The sequence below is a fragment of the Eutrigla gurnardus genome, assembly GCF_963514095.1.
Source record: "Eutrigla gurnardus genome assembly, chromosome: 22".
Classification (NCBI taxonomy): domain Eukaryota; kingdom Metazoa; phylum Chordata; class Actinopteri; order Perciformes; family Triglidae; genus Eutrigla; species Eutrigla gurnardus.
Window position 1 is genome coordinate 8,202,231 of NC_139933.1, and position 14,720 is coordinate 8,216,950.

A 14,720-nucleotide genomic window follows, 5' to 3' on the forward strand; every position below is an offset into this window, starting at 1 on the left:
TCGTGTGAAGTTGGATAAAAAAAAATCAGATATGGGTTACCTCGACTTTTCCTCGTGACTGTCACACTTTTCATCTGACGTCACATCCGTCGTAAACAACAATAAGGAAGTGGAAAGAGGGGTCCCGAGGTCCAAAATGCAACAGTCACGCGAAATATACTAGAAGTTCTATCTGCAATATATTTAATTCACCACAAGCGACAGTGAGTTCATCTTTTGTTCGAACAATGTCGACGATACGCAAGCTAGCCGCAAAGCTAACGTCAGCTAGCCAGCTGTCTCGCAGTTTAGCCACACAGCTAGCTAGCGAGCTATAATGTGTAGCGGGTTGTTTTTAGACTTAGCTGTCATTAATACTAATTACTTCAACGTGTTTGGCTTCTATGTCTGTGCGTGTCTTCTAGTAGCGAGCGATGGAGGGCTCCAAGTCGTCCAGCACCACCATGCAGGTCAGCTTCGTGTGTCAGCGGTGCTGTCAGCCGCTCAAACTGGACACATCGTTCAATGTGCTCGATCGTGTCACGATCCAGGAACTTATCGGTATGTATACCCCCAAGAACTGGTGATGTGAAATGTAATATTCAAGAGATGTAGTGTTAGTGGTGGTGATGTATCCTGCTCTCCTCTTCAGCTCCGTTGGTCACAGTGACGCCCAGCAAACAGGCTGACAGCACCGACGGGGAGACGGCATCGGAGGTACATACAGCAGATATAACACATGTTCTCATCTCCTTCAGTAGACTGTCAGGATACAAAGAGCACACGATTACACTGAATTCACCTGAGCCATTGTGTTGTGCCAAATCTTGCTCAGTCACCCCTATATCCACTCTATAAAACTGTATAAAACTGATGTTTTTGTCTGGGGCATGAATTCAACCGTGACTTAAATCCACAGTTTAAGTACCACAGCAATCACATCATTAACAATAAAGTGTTATGACTAATAATAAAAACATATGTAAATTAAATAAGGAAAACGTCCACCTGTCATCTTCACCTGTACTGTGATGAGACACTTTTTTTAAATTCTGTTTTGAAAAACACAATGCAATTAATACAGTTAGAACATGCAAGACTAAAACAATTCATTATTCTTATTAAGTGAAATTATGAGTTTGTTGGCAAGCATGCTTGAGACTCAGGATTCCATTTTCCTTCCAGGAGACATTTGTTGAAAACAAGCAAGATGGAGTGTCAAGAAAATATATCCCTCCTGCACGGTGAGCACTCAAGTCCTTTCATTCAGTAAATTAAAATGGTTACTCATCTAAGTCTGTGTATTCTTCTGTCAAATGAGGTATGGACGGACTTGAAAATGCAGCATACTCGATTAAAGTTGCTGAACCACTTTATCCTGCCTTACAGGATGATGTCCACAGAGAGCGCCAACAGCTTCACGCTGATTGGGGAAGCATCGGACGGTGGCACCATGGAGAATCTTAGTCGTAGGCTGAAGGTAAAGTCTACTTTCACACAGCTGGACATTGTAAATTGTTATGTACAGTTATCCTGTAGCTACAGGATCATGGCAAGAATAGCAGATAAATAGGCTGTTGGCAAAAAGGTTGAAGGGTGAACATGTGTTTTCTCTGATCCTACCCCTCCTAGGTGACCAGTGACCTGTTTGACATCATGTCGGGCCAAACAGACGTGGACCACCCACTGTGTGAGGAATGTACCGACACCCTGCTTGACCACCTGGACACGCAGCTCAACATCACAGAGAACGAATGCCAGAATTACAAGTGAGCAAGTGCACAACAAAGAACTCGATTCTTAACATCTACTTGCGAGTGGTACATGTTTGCAATGACGTACTTTGTGCGGACGCATTTTCAGGCAGTGCCTGGAGCTGCTGTCACACCTGCAGGTGGAGGGAGAGGAGACTTTGCTGGCAGAGCTGCATCACCTGGAGGAGGCGGAGGCGGCTCTGGTCCAGGAGCTGGAGGCAGTAGAGGAGCAGAGGGCCGCCGTGGCCCAGGACCTGACCCAGAGCAGGGTCCACTCTCAGCAGCTGGAAACAGAGGAGCTACAGTGAGTGACCCAAGGGTGGCGTAAACAGGCGACACTGCTGTATACTAAATAAGATAGCAGCTAACAGCTCAGTCTCTTCCCCACCGCTTTGTGCCAAAAGGTACCAGAAGGAGTACAGTGAGTTTAAACGGCAACAGCTGGAGCTGGATGATGAGCTGAAGAGCGTCGACAACCAGATGCGTTACTGTCAGATTCAGCTAGATCGCCTGAAAAAGACCAACGTCTTTAACGCCACATTTCACATCTGGTATGCTATGGACACACGTATGCTAAGAATCAATACTTGTGTTTTTCTTTCAACCAATCAACTGTGACTTATAAAATAAAATAATAAATCTGACTTGTTTTCGTTTCTTGTCCAGGCATAGCGGCCAGTTCGGAACCATCAACAACTTCCGCCTGGGTCGACTTCCCAGCGTCCCCGTGGAGTGGAACGAGATCAACGCAGCCTGGGGGCAGACGGTCCTGCTGCTGCACGCTCTGGCCAATAAAATGGGGCTGCGCTTCCAGAGGTACGCGCTGCTATTTGTTTTATTTCCGCTCAGTTGTTCACAATTCAGGTTTATAACAAATACTCTTCAAGTCAACGGAAAATTAAACTTCACTTCTGTCTTCAGATACCGTCTTGTACCGTATGGAAACCACTCATACTTAGAGTCACTGACAGACAAGTCCAAGGTAATACTAACTGCATGTACAAGCCCAGCTCTCTTCCATCATTAAAACACTTCTAGGCTCTAATCCTGCTCTTACCGTCTGTCTATCTTTGTCCAGGAACTTCCTTTGTACTGCTCAGGTGGCCTGAGGTTCTTCTGGGACAATAAATTCGACCACGCCATGGTGGCCTTTCTGGACTGTGTCCAGCAGTTCAAAGAGGAGGTGGAAAAAGGAGACACTGGCTTCTGTCTTCCTTACAGGTCAGACAACCACAGACGAGAATGTGTACATTCTGTAGATTTGTGCAAGCTGTAAATATGTTACAGTAGAAAGCAAATTCCAAACAATTACTTCAAATTATCAGAGGATTCTTGTCTGCTTTGATAATGCTATCGAGGCAAATAAGACATTTGGAAAGGCTTTGAATTCTTAAAGCATGGCCGCCAATACAGCGTTTACAAATACGATTGTGTAACTTGCCTCATGAAGCTCGCAGCCCAACCCCACACTTCAGTGAGTCCAATTCAGAAATGTACATCACCCCCACAAACATCACGCAATCAAATCAGATCTTTAGATAGAACTTAGATAGACTAGACTGGTGACCACACCGTCACCCGTCAAAAAATTCAAGACGTGTCAAACTGAGAAAAAGTACCTGTTTTATTCCATGTCTCAGGATGGATGTGGAGAAGGGCAAGATCGAGGACACAGGCGGCAGCGGCGGCTCCTACTCCATCAAAACCCAGTTCAACTCTGAGGAGCAGTGGACCAAGGCACTCAAGTTTATGCTCACCAATCTGAAATGGGGACTGGCCTGGGTCACATCACAGTTCTACAACAGATAGACTGCCTGGACATTTGCCTTGTGATGTTGCACAGGCGTACGTCACTGGTTACTTACTTGGCCAAAGGAAAAGACATGGTTATGTGTGTACATCTTTTGCTTTTCGTGATTTTCAGTACTGGATGGAACGATGTTGTAGATTTTCAGTCCGGATTGTGTTTTTTCTTTTTTTTCTTCATCTGTTTTGCTGCAAAGCGGATTTTATAAAATGCAAGCCCACTTTGGAAGCATTAGACTGGCAAATGTTGTAGTTACATCCCTCAAAAGGATGAGATAACTACACGTGCATCTATTATTTTCTCTATTTTCAGGCTTTTCCCGAAGAGCTGACGTTGCATTAAGACAGCATCACACTTCCTCAGACTAGAATGTAATTTAAAATAAATCCTTTACCAAATTCACTTCCAACAACTTTATAAAGCTCGAGGGATCCTTGCTCTCCCGTTGCACTGCAAACTTTTTAAATCACTAACTTTCTCCAGTGAGAAAACCATGTTTGACAATGTCCCCAATTACTGTAAATATATGATGTGATAATTATGGTCAAGGTCAGATTTGTAATAGATTAACACTGTTAAATATTCAACAAGTGTCAGTATTTCATTAACCTCGACAGCAGTCGTCATGTTTGCCAGGTACCTACATGCATTACAGGTAAACTGTTGTATTTAGAGGAACACTCTTTGTGTTCATACTCTGCACCCTCACATGAAACTTGTCCTTTTTAGATATAATGGACACATTTAATAGAATGATTTGAGTCAATAAAACATTTCATGCTGTGGAAAAAAAATGTCTAGTGTGGAGAGTTTCTGAGATTAAATGTATTTGACACAATTAATGTAATTGTTGACATTGAAACACATTCATGTAACAACATAATAGTATACCAACAGAAATGGCATGAGGGATTACATTAATAAATACTCAGAATTTAACTCATTAAAATTAAAAAATACAGGGAACCATCTTAGTAGCACTTACAATAAATGCACGTTATTTGTCCGCTTCTTCCAAATCAAGGTTAAGACACCACATATTTAACCAAATGCTTTTTAATGGTTTCATAATTATTTCTATCGAATCTTAACTCTTATCACAACACTCACGCTTAGTCAGCCCCTCTATACGGTTAAAAAAATTATTAGAGGGGGTCAATTTCATGGAAAAACATGGACTTATTTAAAATAATAAGCTGACTTCCAGTTATCCAGTAAGATATTTAAAACTGGTCAAAACCAGTAACTCTTTCCAGAATCAGCCCTCTTATGCATCAAGTCATTTATGAAACTAATGGTGCCATGTCAACAACGTAGGCCTTCAACTTTGGTCATCAGTCATTCCTTATTACTTGTAGGAGCCCTTCTTAAAAAGTCCCAGGTTCAAACATATAGCGATACATATTTGAAACTGACCACTCGAGTGAAAAATGGTTTGATAAGATGATGCATTTCAAGCAGAATGGGATGAGAATTCATCAGCGTTTACTCTTCTAGACTTTCTAAAGACTGCAGGCCGGTGATCACCCACACACGGTGTAATTCACCGGCCTGTCAGTTGTGCAATTTTCAGGTGCTTTTACTATTGATCGTGTCAAAAAGCCACATTTTTTCTTAGTGCATGCATATGGGCAAATCTTTGGGTTCTACTGAGCCCGCAGCCACAGATTGGCCCTTCATTTTTTTAGCACTTGGATGATTGTGGTGCACACTTACTACTACGTCACCACGCTATCCATCATCTTGGTTCCATTCACACTTTTAGGATCCCTACATCCCATCATGCTCTCTGCTCTCTGAGTGCAAAGGAGGACTTTGATCAAGTGTGCAATGTCTGTGCTTAGCTTCGTCTTCACTGGGGTTTTACTCCAGTCTCTTGCTTCAGTTGGAGGCACTGCTGCCGTAGCAGCTGGAGGTGGAGGGAAGAGGAGGAGCCTGAGGTGTGCTGTTGGCCAGGGCTTTTCGAATATGGGGCATTAGGAAGGGGTCGCTGCCCAACTGCAGCACATCCACGCGGTCCTCTTTGTGATAAGCCAGGCAACGTCGAATGAAGGCCTATGAAGGGAAAGGGGGGATAAAAACGCACTCATTACTCATTATTTCCAGACCTACATCCACTTTTTTGGGGAACTTTTTTGAGGCCTTTAAAACTTGGTCAGAAACAGTGATAATGTGAAACAATGCAGTGACTTTAGTTGTTTAAGAGAAATAATTACCACACCTTTGCTTCTGTGGTGACCACAGGTTTGGGAGGAAACTGCACCTCAGTGGCTTTTAATATCGTGTTTACTTGAAGGATATCCTGCTGTGTCTGGTTATGTCCGAATGGCTGGGGGGGGAAAAGGAAAAAAGGGAGAGGTTAAAAGAAAGTTATCTTTAATTTTTCATATTGATTAAAACAAGAAAATCTCTTTTGAAGAATACAAGTGGGTGGTTACCTTGCGTCCATATAAGCTCTGGTAGAAGATGACCCCTACTGACCAAACATCTACCTTGTTGGATATTTTGGGGGGCTCCTTGCCCACCACAAAGCACTCAGGAGGCAGGTACCTGTGGGCCAAAACAATCACATGAGAATGAAATAAGATATGTATTGGTGACTGTATTGGTATATGGTTACTGAATGCAGTGAAATGTCCATGTACCAGTAGGTTCCTGCTCCTTGTGACGTCAGCTCCATACCATCTGCAGGGCTGTAGCTGTCATCATCCATGATCTTGGACAGGCCAAAGTCAGTGATCTTAATCTCTCCACAAGCTGTGCCATTTACTAACAGAATGTTCCCTAAGGCCAGAACAGAAAAAGTAGAATTACAAACCGTTCAGTTCAAGTGAAAAATTCTGTTTTGATCGCAACTCTACCGACGGAGAATGGTGCTGATTTTCAACATTATGTAATTTTAGGGGCTGGCAAAAGCTGTGGGAGTACCGGGCTTGAGGTCGTAGTGGATGATGGGTGGGCGAATCTGGTTGAGGTACTTGAGGGCGTTGACAATCTGCATGACGATAGAGCGGCCCTCTTTCTCAGTCATCAGCTTGTTCTGCTTCAAGTAGAAGTCCAGATCATTGCCTTCACAATACTCCAGCACTGTGCAGAACCTGAGAGCGGTAACCCAACAGATCATTTGGGAAGTAGTCATCAACATTTGAGTTGATATGGCTAACTTGGTAGTTATTCTAAAAATATAGATTATAGCTGCTTTAAATATTTAGCATTATATGATGTTTAGTAGTTAAATGTGGCACAAACAGTACACTTCATATATTGGCATTGATCCACTTACGAGTCCGTGTCGAGTGAGAAATAGTCATGGAGTTTGACTATTCTAGAGTGGTCAAGTTCTTTGTGGATCCTGTACTCTCTGCAGGCGTGTCTGAAAAAATATTAACCATTTAGTAACTTTGAAAAACATTTCATAATAGATCAAAACAGTTTGTGACGATGGCCAGAAAGAGGAGTGGGCGAAGTGAACAGACTCAGACTCACTTGTGGTAGTTTTGCTTCTTCTCCTCCTTCCAGTTCTTGTTGAGTTGATGGATTTTAATGGCCACATACCGTTGCTCTGTTAAATCAAAAGCCTGCAAAAAAAACAGAACGCATTAACACACACAAAGTCAGAGAAGCCACCTAGAGCCAGGAAGTTGCACTGAATGCTATAGAGCAGCGGTGTACTGGCCCACTTGCACCCCATTATATTCAAAAAGACCAAACAAATCTGAATAAAAGAATAGAAGTAAACTAAATGGCAAATGCTTACCTTGAAAACCTCACTGTATCCACCTCTTCCAAGTAAATTTAATAGCAGATATCGGTCATTGAGCGTGGGCTGGTCTTTAAATCTACAGAAGAAGACTTTCTTTAAAACATTTGGCTTTTTCAAACTCCGTTTTTAAAATAAAAGCACACTACAGAACTTGTGAAACTGAGATGACACATACTGTGAGTTGTCCTCATTATGGATTCTCTTCAGCTCCCGGATGTGAAGGTTTCTCACTCGCTCCAAATGCTCCAGCTCAGCCTGGATCTCTGCCTCTTCCTGCAGACAACCACAAAAATCTATAAACCCAAGTTAAACAGGGGCAGGTAGGTGGTGTACCATAGTAGGTCTCTAGGTTAGAACTGGTACCTTTTTTAGATGACCAATTCGAAGTTTGAAAATCTCCTCTTGCTCATGATATTCTGCCAGTGACAGCCTGTGTGGGAGAAAGCGACAACGGTTTGAACTTATAACATGTTCCCCAGATAAAATATTAATATCAATTATTTTAGAATTCTTATATTTTGTCTCAACAAAAGAAAAAAAGGGTTTCAATCCACTATCATGCAATACAATTCAATCTTCACCACAACAATTCATTCCTGCCTTATTGTGAACTTTGGGCTGAACATCTACTATGCTGCGTGAAGGAATTAATCTTACGCTTCACTCTCCTGGCCGTTGCTCCTGCTCTTTCGTTTGTTCTGCTCGACGCTGGGTGGAGGTGTCTGGGCCATGGAGGGAGGTTTCCTCTTTCCCAGCAGCTTCCTCTGCCTCTCAATGTCCTCCCGCTGTGAGTTGACTCGCTCCTGCTGCCTAGAACATGCAAGAACAATCTAGTAAGAACATCCTCGTCTGCACATTCACAAAATGCAAACATATGTCTGTGCCCGTTTGCGTGCTGACTTGATGAGGTTCTGGAAGGCGTAGCCATCTGTCCACTGCTCCGTGAAGGAGGCTCCATGCCGTACGGTGGTGAAGTGGCCCAGACGCAGACGGTCCTGCATAGTCTTGTCTCTGCAAGCCATCTTCTCCCGCTTCGACTACAAAAAAAGATGGAGTGAAAAACTGTGCATGCACAATCGAAATATGGCTTTATTTAGAAAAGTGGTTTTCAGACTTTTTGTGTCCATGGCAGAACAAATAGCAAGGCAAAATTTGAAGGGACACCTTTATTTATATCCATGGAAAAGAGTTCTTATAACATGTATTACCACTCTCTAATGCCAGACCAGATGTTTAAAAACAACTAAATTACTCGTGAAATATCTATTTACTAAATAAATCAAATCAAATTAGAAACACACCCTTTTAAACCAGACTGATAATCTGTTGTTTTGGTTTTTACGCTATTTTACACAATGAACACTATGAACACCCACCTTCTCGATAAGGAGCTTCTTGCTCATGGTCACACACTTGTTAAGCCGTTCCTTGTAGCGCTCCAACATCTTCTGCTGCTCATCGACCTGCCGCCTCAAGTCACAGTTAGCCTGCAATAACCCGACAGGAACAAAACGATAACTACTCAGAGGCTCTTTTAGATGGTCCCAGTAATTGCCACATATTGTCAGATGAGCTTACCCTCAGCAGGTCATCTATCCTTCCCTCTTTCTTCTCCAGGTCAGAGGTCAGTGCTGTCAGTTTCAGTAGTGTCAGTTCTGACTGAGGAAGGAGGGCAAAGACAACAACAGGCCGCCAATTAACATCTCACGCCACTCGAAAGATGCAGACACCCCTTGGGACCGGTCACACACAAAACAGACGATCACTTTAAATGTTTCAAAATCAGATGTTCCTTTCTGGAATATAAGACAATAAAGTTGACCTTTAATTAGCCCAATTAGTGTAATTTGCAAAGAAATTTGTTGCAAATATTGTGTCAGATGAAGTGCAGTGTGGGTGGCAGGAAAATGTGACCTTAACTCTTGCATACACATTGGCAAACTAGTGTCATTTTTTAAATGGCACGACAAGGTGTGAAGCTGAGTCACCCCGACAAGTTTAGTCAAACTCAACTATTGCTGCCTGAAATGCCAAAAACAAAACTTTTTTCTTAGTGCAAAAAAATCACTAGTTGTTAGGAGTAAATAAAAAAATGCTGAGCCGAAACCAAACCATGCTACATTTACAATGTGACAGAGAATATACTGAAGGAGTTGGTGTCAAGTGGTCGGTCGGTAAGTTACCTGGGTGGCTTTGTGTGAGCAGGAGCGTGTGGGGGTTGTCTTCACAGAGCTGCAAGATGAAGAGTCTGTGTGGGCCGAGCCGGTGGATGAAGGACTGCCTTGCTGAAACTGCACTCCGGAGAGACGTGAATAAAATAAAAAGAGAAAAGCAGAAAGACGCAAGGGGTAAAATATAATAATTATGTAATAAAGATAGCATGGAGAGATTATACAATAGCTGAAAACGACAAAAAGGAAAGGAACAAGTAGTGGGGATTGATGATAAATTGTCCATTCCAATACATTTGAAATAGATAAAGAAATACTCTTTCACTTCTATCAATCCTTTGTTAAGTATTTTCTCAAAGGCATTTTAAATGTATATAAGTAATAAAAACGGCATACAAAATGTTATTTAATTATTTCCAGTAACAACAACATGGCATTGCTTTATGAAACCTGAGTGTTTAGGAAAGAGAAACAATTGTTCATACACCTCAGCACATGTGCACACAAGTAAGCTTGCTAATTAGAGATCCATCAGAAACAAAAATCATCAACAACACCATCAACCTTACTTTAATGGCAGCAAAATGTGAAAGTATTCAGGAATTAAATGTGTGACACAGTATTTGCTCATTTGTTGTACTATTGATCATTATAAAGACGCATATTGGCACCATGTGAAAAATAAAGAAACGTGTCCTGTAGCTGTAAGACGCCCTTTACAGGCAGTTTAATGGTTAACAAGATTTTATAGTTGTGATGAGGATGCTATCTAACATAAAATGAATGAAAATGGTAGGTGAAGAGATTCTTAATTATATAAATTTACAACATTGTCAGCAACAACTACTGTAAATTTCAAAGTGCAGGCAACATTTTTACATAATTTACAAATGGTCCTTCTGCACTCCTGCCTTCCTTACATGCCAGCTGTGTTAAACCTACAACCAAAACAACATCTGGAAACATTAACATTAGATACAGTTTCTCTGGCCAGTTTATCTTACGTTTGAACCTTCCAGTTAATAAATACAACACAAAATCAGCTGGCCTGTCATAGCTAATAATAACAATAACTAAACTAACTATTTTACACTGTCAGTCTTTCTCCATTTTGCATTAAAGTCAAACTAAAGGACACATTTCATGAACTAAATCTCCCTGGGTAATCCCACCCAGATAACGTGTGTCACATGGATTGGACTTCAATAAACAAAACTTTAGCGATAAATGCCTGTCCAATAAAGAGGATACCAAGCTCAGAGACACACCAACAGATTCATTTAACACTAGTTGAAGATGAAAAAGCTAGTAAACCAACTACACAGAGCCAAAGCAGTAGAGGGCTATGGAGATGGATGCTGGTGCTCACCAGAGGATTAAACAGTGAGTGCTGTGGAGAGGAGCGCACCAGCATGGGGATGCCCCGGGCCGGACTGGTGCCAGAGCCACTGCTACCGGCAAACTGGCCACAGGGCAGTTGACAGAGTGTGGAAACAAGACAGAAAGAAAGCAAGAAAAGAAAGGAGACAGAGTTGTTATTTAGGAAGAATGTGATGAAGGAGCGTACTGGCACAGTCGGAACGTGAGGGTGAAGACGTCACACTAAAGTCTGATAGCGTGTTGACATAATACACAGCAAGGTGGCCAGAAACCAGGTGCAAGTACTCACCTCGAAATAATCACTTATTTTGTGAGCTCTCCCTTTTCCTACAACAGGACAAATATAAGATATGTAATATAAGAAATGTAATATTTTTCCCTATACTCTTAAGCATATACATTTACAGGAAAGCTGAGCACGTTGGAATATAAAGAAGCCGTTTCTGTTGAAAAGTGCAATTTCGTAACTGTGTCAGTAAGCAGGGTGGACTTACCCTGGCTGTTGCTGTCATAGATGTCTCCTTTTCTCTTCCTGGTTCTCTGGTCATTGGACTTCTTCTCTGGTGTCTGACATGAGCAGAAATGCGGCACAGCTTAGCTTCACATTTTACTCCATTAAGTTCATTTCATTAGCCACATTAACGTAATGGCAAATAAACATAATTGACTAAATGGGAGTCTTGCGCCTTTAATTATACAGATATAATTGCACTCCTTGCTAAAAAAGAACCTGTTGACCACAATGCAGTAAGAATAATAGCAGCTTATTTTCTGTGTTCAGTATTTAGAGTATTGCCTGTGGGCGTTTATAGTGATGTGATGTTTTTATGCTTACATTTTATGTAGCACTGAGATTCATTGAATGAAAAGTGCACTACAAATAAAATGTGTTATTATTATTGTGTCGCTGGCACTTTTCATACATGTAACCTTCAAATTTGTGTATAAAGAAATATTTCCCCAACGAACCTCCAGTTCCTTGTCACTGAGTGATCCCGCGCTGCACAGAGACTGGTTGGAGGATTCACTGTTGGCCGAACTCTGGAAAAACAGAACACACACAGAGACCGGTTTGATTAGACATGTGCTAGCTTTTTGTAGGAATTTCTATATCTAACACATATGGCTCTACAATCCATCATTAGGCTAAGACGCTAAGATCAGATGCTGCAATGGGCGTATAGTACACATACATCCAACTGTTAATCTGCCATTCTTGAAATTCACATCCTCTTGGTAGAATCAGTTGGTGTCATCATACCACTAATAGCCAGCTGCACAGCCTGAAGACACTAAGAAGAAACAGCAGGCTAATCGGTGCAGGAGGCTAATGCTTTTAAAGCCAGCTGTCTTTCTGTTGCTGAAGGTCACACATACAGCCGGGAATCGTTCTAATTTCTTTTCTCCCAACATATACTGTGCACGTTCATTATAATGTCTTGAACATTTACTGTAGTCAGCATACTCGCAGCTTTAAATCATTCACACTCGAAAGCCACAGTGAGCAGGCCTAACATTCATCTCACAGCACGCTCACAGGCCGGAGCAGGAGCGATAGCGATTGCTTTCTCAGGGGTTGCCATTTTGTCAAATGCACACCCACACACACAGTAATACCCTGCTCAACAGCAGGGTTGCAGCATAGCACGCAGCCTATGCTGTGAGCTTCATCTGCGGTGCCATTTCAGTGTCACTGCTCTCCGCTGAAACAAAGAGCTGCCGGCCAGCTCCAATGTCAGCCAAGACAGAGCTCGTCTTGTTTTAGCTTTCGCTCAGGAGACACCATTCTGCTGAGGGAAGCTCCTGAACACAGAGCATCAGTTAACACTGGAAATGGAGAATACTTCCAAGTTTTTTCTAAACTGAAGGACTAATAGAAGAGAGTTGACTGACTGCCCATGTGGGCATTTACTAACATACAATAGTAGGGTTGTGCGATGGTTGCTTTGCAGGAAAACTTGGAGCCACTTTTATATGTCTACATGTATTTCAGCAGGAAGCCCTCATTTAAATTTCTCAATAACAAAATATATTCCAGTCAACTCCTGTTACATCACATCTAAAGTGTAACATCTAAAAAAAAAAATACATACTCACAATAGCTGATAATTTTGAGCATCAAATCGACTACTATAGTATTAAGGGATACTGACCTTGGCCACACCAACTCCAGTGAAGCGAGCCTCGAGCAGTTCCTGCCTGCGTGGGTCCAGGCTTATAGCCTGGCTGTGAAGTCCTTCCATCAGGCCTGGAAAGAGAGACAGAAATAGTAAATGACAATGCAACTTATGAGGAAATCAGGGAGTAACACAATGGCTACTGATACCATACGTGTAAATATTATTTCTGATTGGGGAAGGTGACTTCATAAATTCTACGTTGACAAAATCTCCTGCATGACTCTTGAAAGGAAGAAGAGTTAATTGGCCTGACAATTGGGTGTAAATAGATCCTGTCAGATGTGGTGGCCATTAGTGTCTATTCTTTCCAGGGGACCAGTTGGACCTCTGCATGTTCGTAAACATGGTTGCACCTTTCCTAAAATGCTAGGCAAGGTGGATATTCAAAATGACAGACCATAAAAGCAAGTGAATGAGTGAGGAGAAAAACTGAATCTGGACATTACAAGTGAATGAGATAATTCCCCACTGCTGCCATTAGCAACATAACTATACATCTAAATCTGATATATATTAATCTAAGAAAAAGGCACATAAAGCGACGTTTCACTGAGATGACAACCACTCAAAAACAAAAACGACAAGCCAATATTAATAACTATTACAATTTTGCCCAGGAACCCAACGTTAGCTTTATGCATTTTCACTTGTTTATCAAAAATAATGCTGCCTATCGAGCGTCACCTCGTTAATATGCAGCTTCATATCAACTTTCAGGACAAAACCATACGCTCAAGTTGATTAAAGTTTACCGATGTTTGAGCTCATCCGACTTTGACGGAAAATTCGTTATTTTTTGGCTGACAATATGTTGACTATTAGGTTAACGCTAACTAACCTAGCTTGTTAACATAGCAAACGCTTATCAAAATCATGCGAATGTTTTTTTTTTTTTTTTTTTTTAAGAAAGAAACGCGAGATGTCAAGACATTGCTAACAAATTAATTGCAAAAGTTTGTTAAATGTTAGAACAGCTGGGATGTCACTGGTCGCTTATGCTAAATGACAGCTAGCTAAGGCTACATGGTAACTAGCTAGCGTCAAGTTATCTAGCAAGCTAACGTCAACGTTAGCTGCCATGGAAGTCGCACCTGGAGAACCTCTCGCAGTTTTCCTAATCACCCGCAGTCCTAGAGAGGTTGTCGTCCGTCCATCCGGCGACAGCGAACTCCTTAACAACTCCCACACATCTCGGATGAAGTTGTACGAATGAAGTTATCCATTTAGCGTCACAGTTACAGCGAATGTAGGGAAGACATTGGTTAGCTTAGCTGATGCTAGCTAAGGAGAGCCGTGTGGCTGCTGGGTCCTGCCGCTGTCATCCGGACAGTAGGCCCTGATCCTCGGGGTTTCCTCGTTCGTCTCGATACCCTCGCGCGGGCAACGCTAGCTAGCTGTCAACCGTCTGAAGCCTCTTCTGCAAGTGTTGCCACATTTCTGCTTCACTCGGTCTTTTTTTCTATTGTCATTATCGAGCGATGTATCGTTTACACCAGGAGGAGAAGTTCCGCCACCTTGTTGGAGTCCATCCTTTAACTGTTAATTAAAGATCATTACCCCCCCTGCAGCAAGACCACACAGGGCTCCAGGGAGAGCTTTATGTGATGCTTCCGATGCGCCTGTTTAACACATAATGTGGACTGCTCGGGTCAGAACCACCTGAGGACAACACACTAGATAAGGCTG

General features: G+C 42.1%; 2 protein-coding genes across 5 annotated transcripts; one reads left to right on the top strand and one right to left on the bottom strand.

Annotated features, from left to right (window-relative positions):
• The first annotated feature begins 73 nt into the window (after window positions 1-73).
• Window positions 74-4,489, top strand: becn1 (beclin 1, autophagy related). 2 transcript variants are annotated; one of them, XM_084040034.1, is made up of 13 exons: window positions 74-203; window positions 405-540; window positions 632-696; window positions 1,165-1,223; window positions 1,369-1,459; window positions 1,612-1,748; window positions 1,843-2,037; window positions 2,138-2,284; window positions 2,400-2,549; window positions 2,655-2,715; window positions 2,812-2,954; window positions 3,374-4,083; window positions 4,132-4,489. In XM_084040034.1, exons 2-12 carry the CDS (start codon window positions 414-416, stop codon window positions 3,540-3,542), a joined length of 1,344 nt encoding a protein of 447 aa, XP_083896160.1. In that variant the 5' UTR covers window positions 74-203; window positions 405-413; the 3' UTR covers window positions 3,543-4,083; window positions 4,132-4,489. The 2 variants fall into 2 exon arrangements, with proteins under 2 accessions (XP_083896160.1, XP_083896159.1); XM_084040033.1 differs by having other exon boundaries at window positions 80-203; window positions 408-540.
• Window positions 4,490-4,580: 91 nt separating this feature from the next.
• On the bottom strand, window positions 4,581-14,665 carry LOC311032929 (serine/threonine-protein kinase tousled-like 2). Of its 3 annotated transcripts, none has more exons than XM_084040031.1 (21): window positions 14,157-14,665; window positions 13,008-13,102; window positions 11,824-11,895; window positions 11,349-11,421; window positions 11,144-11,181; window positions 10,844-10,936; window positions 9,487-9,594; window positions 8,882-8,962; window positions 8,680-8,790; window positions 8,204-8,340; window positions 7,961-8,113; window positions 7,667-7,733; window positions 7,479-7,576; window positions 7,298-7,379; window positions 7,027-7,118; window positions 6,824-6,913; window positions 6,469-6,638; window positions 6,186-6,324; window positions 5,979-6,090; window positions 5,762-5,869; window positions 4,581-5,595 (listed from the first exon to the last, which is right to left on the bottom strand). In XM_084040031.1, the coding sequence occupies exons 2-21, from the start codon at window positions 13,095-13,097 to the stop codon at window positions 5,422-5,424; spliced, it is 2,088 nt and encodes a 695-aa protein (XP_083896157.1). In that variant the 5' UTR covers window positions 13,098-13,102; window positions 14,157-14,665; the 3' UTR covers window positions 4,581-5,421. The 3 variants fall into 3 exon arrangements, with proteins under 3 accessions (XP_083896157.1, XP_083896156.1, XP_083896158.1); XM_084040030.1 differs by having other exon boundaries at window positions 14,126-14,665; XM_084040032.1 differs by lacking the exon at window positions 10,844-10,936 and having other exon boundaries at window positions 14,126-14,665.
• Between the last annotated feature and the right edge of the window lie 55 nt (window positions 14,666-14,720).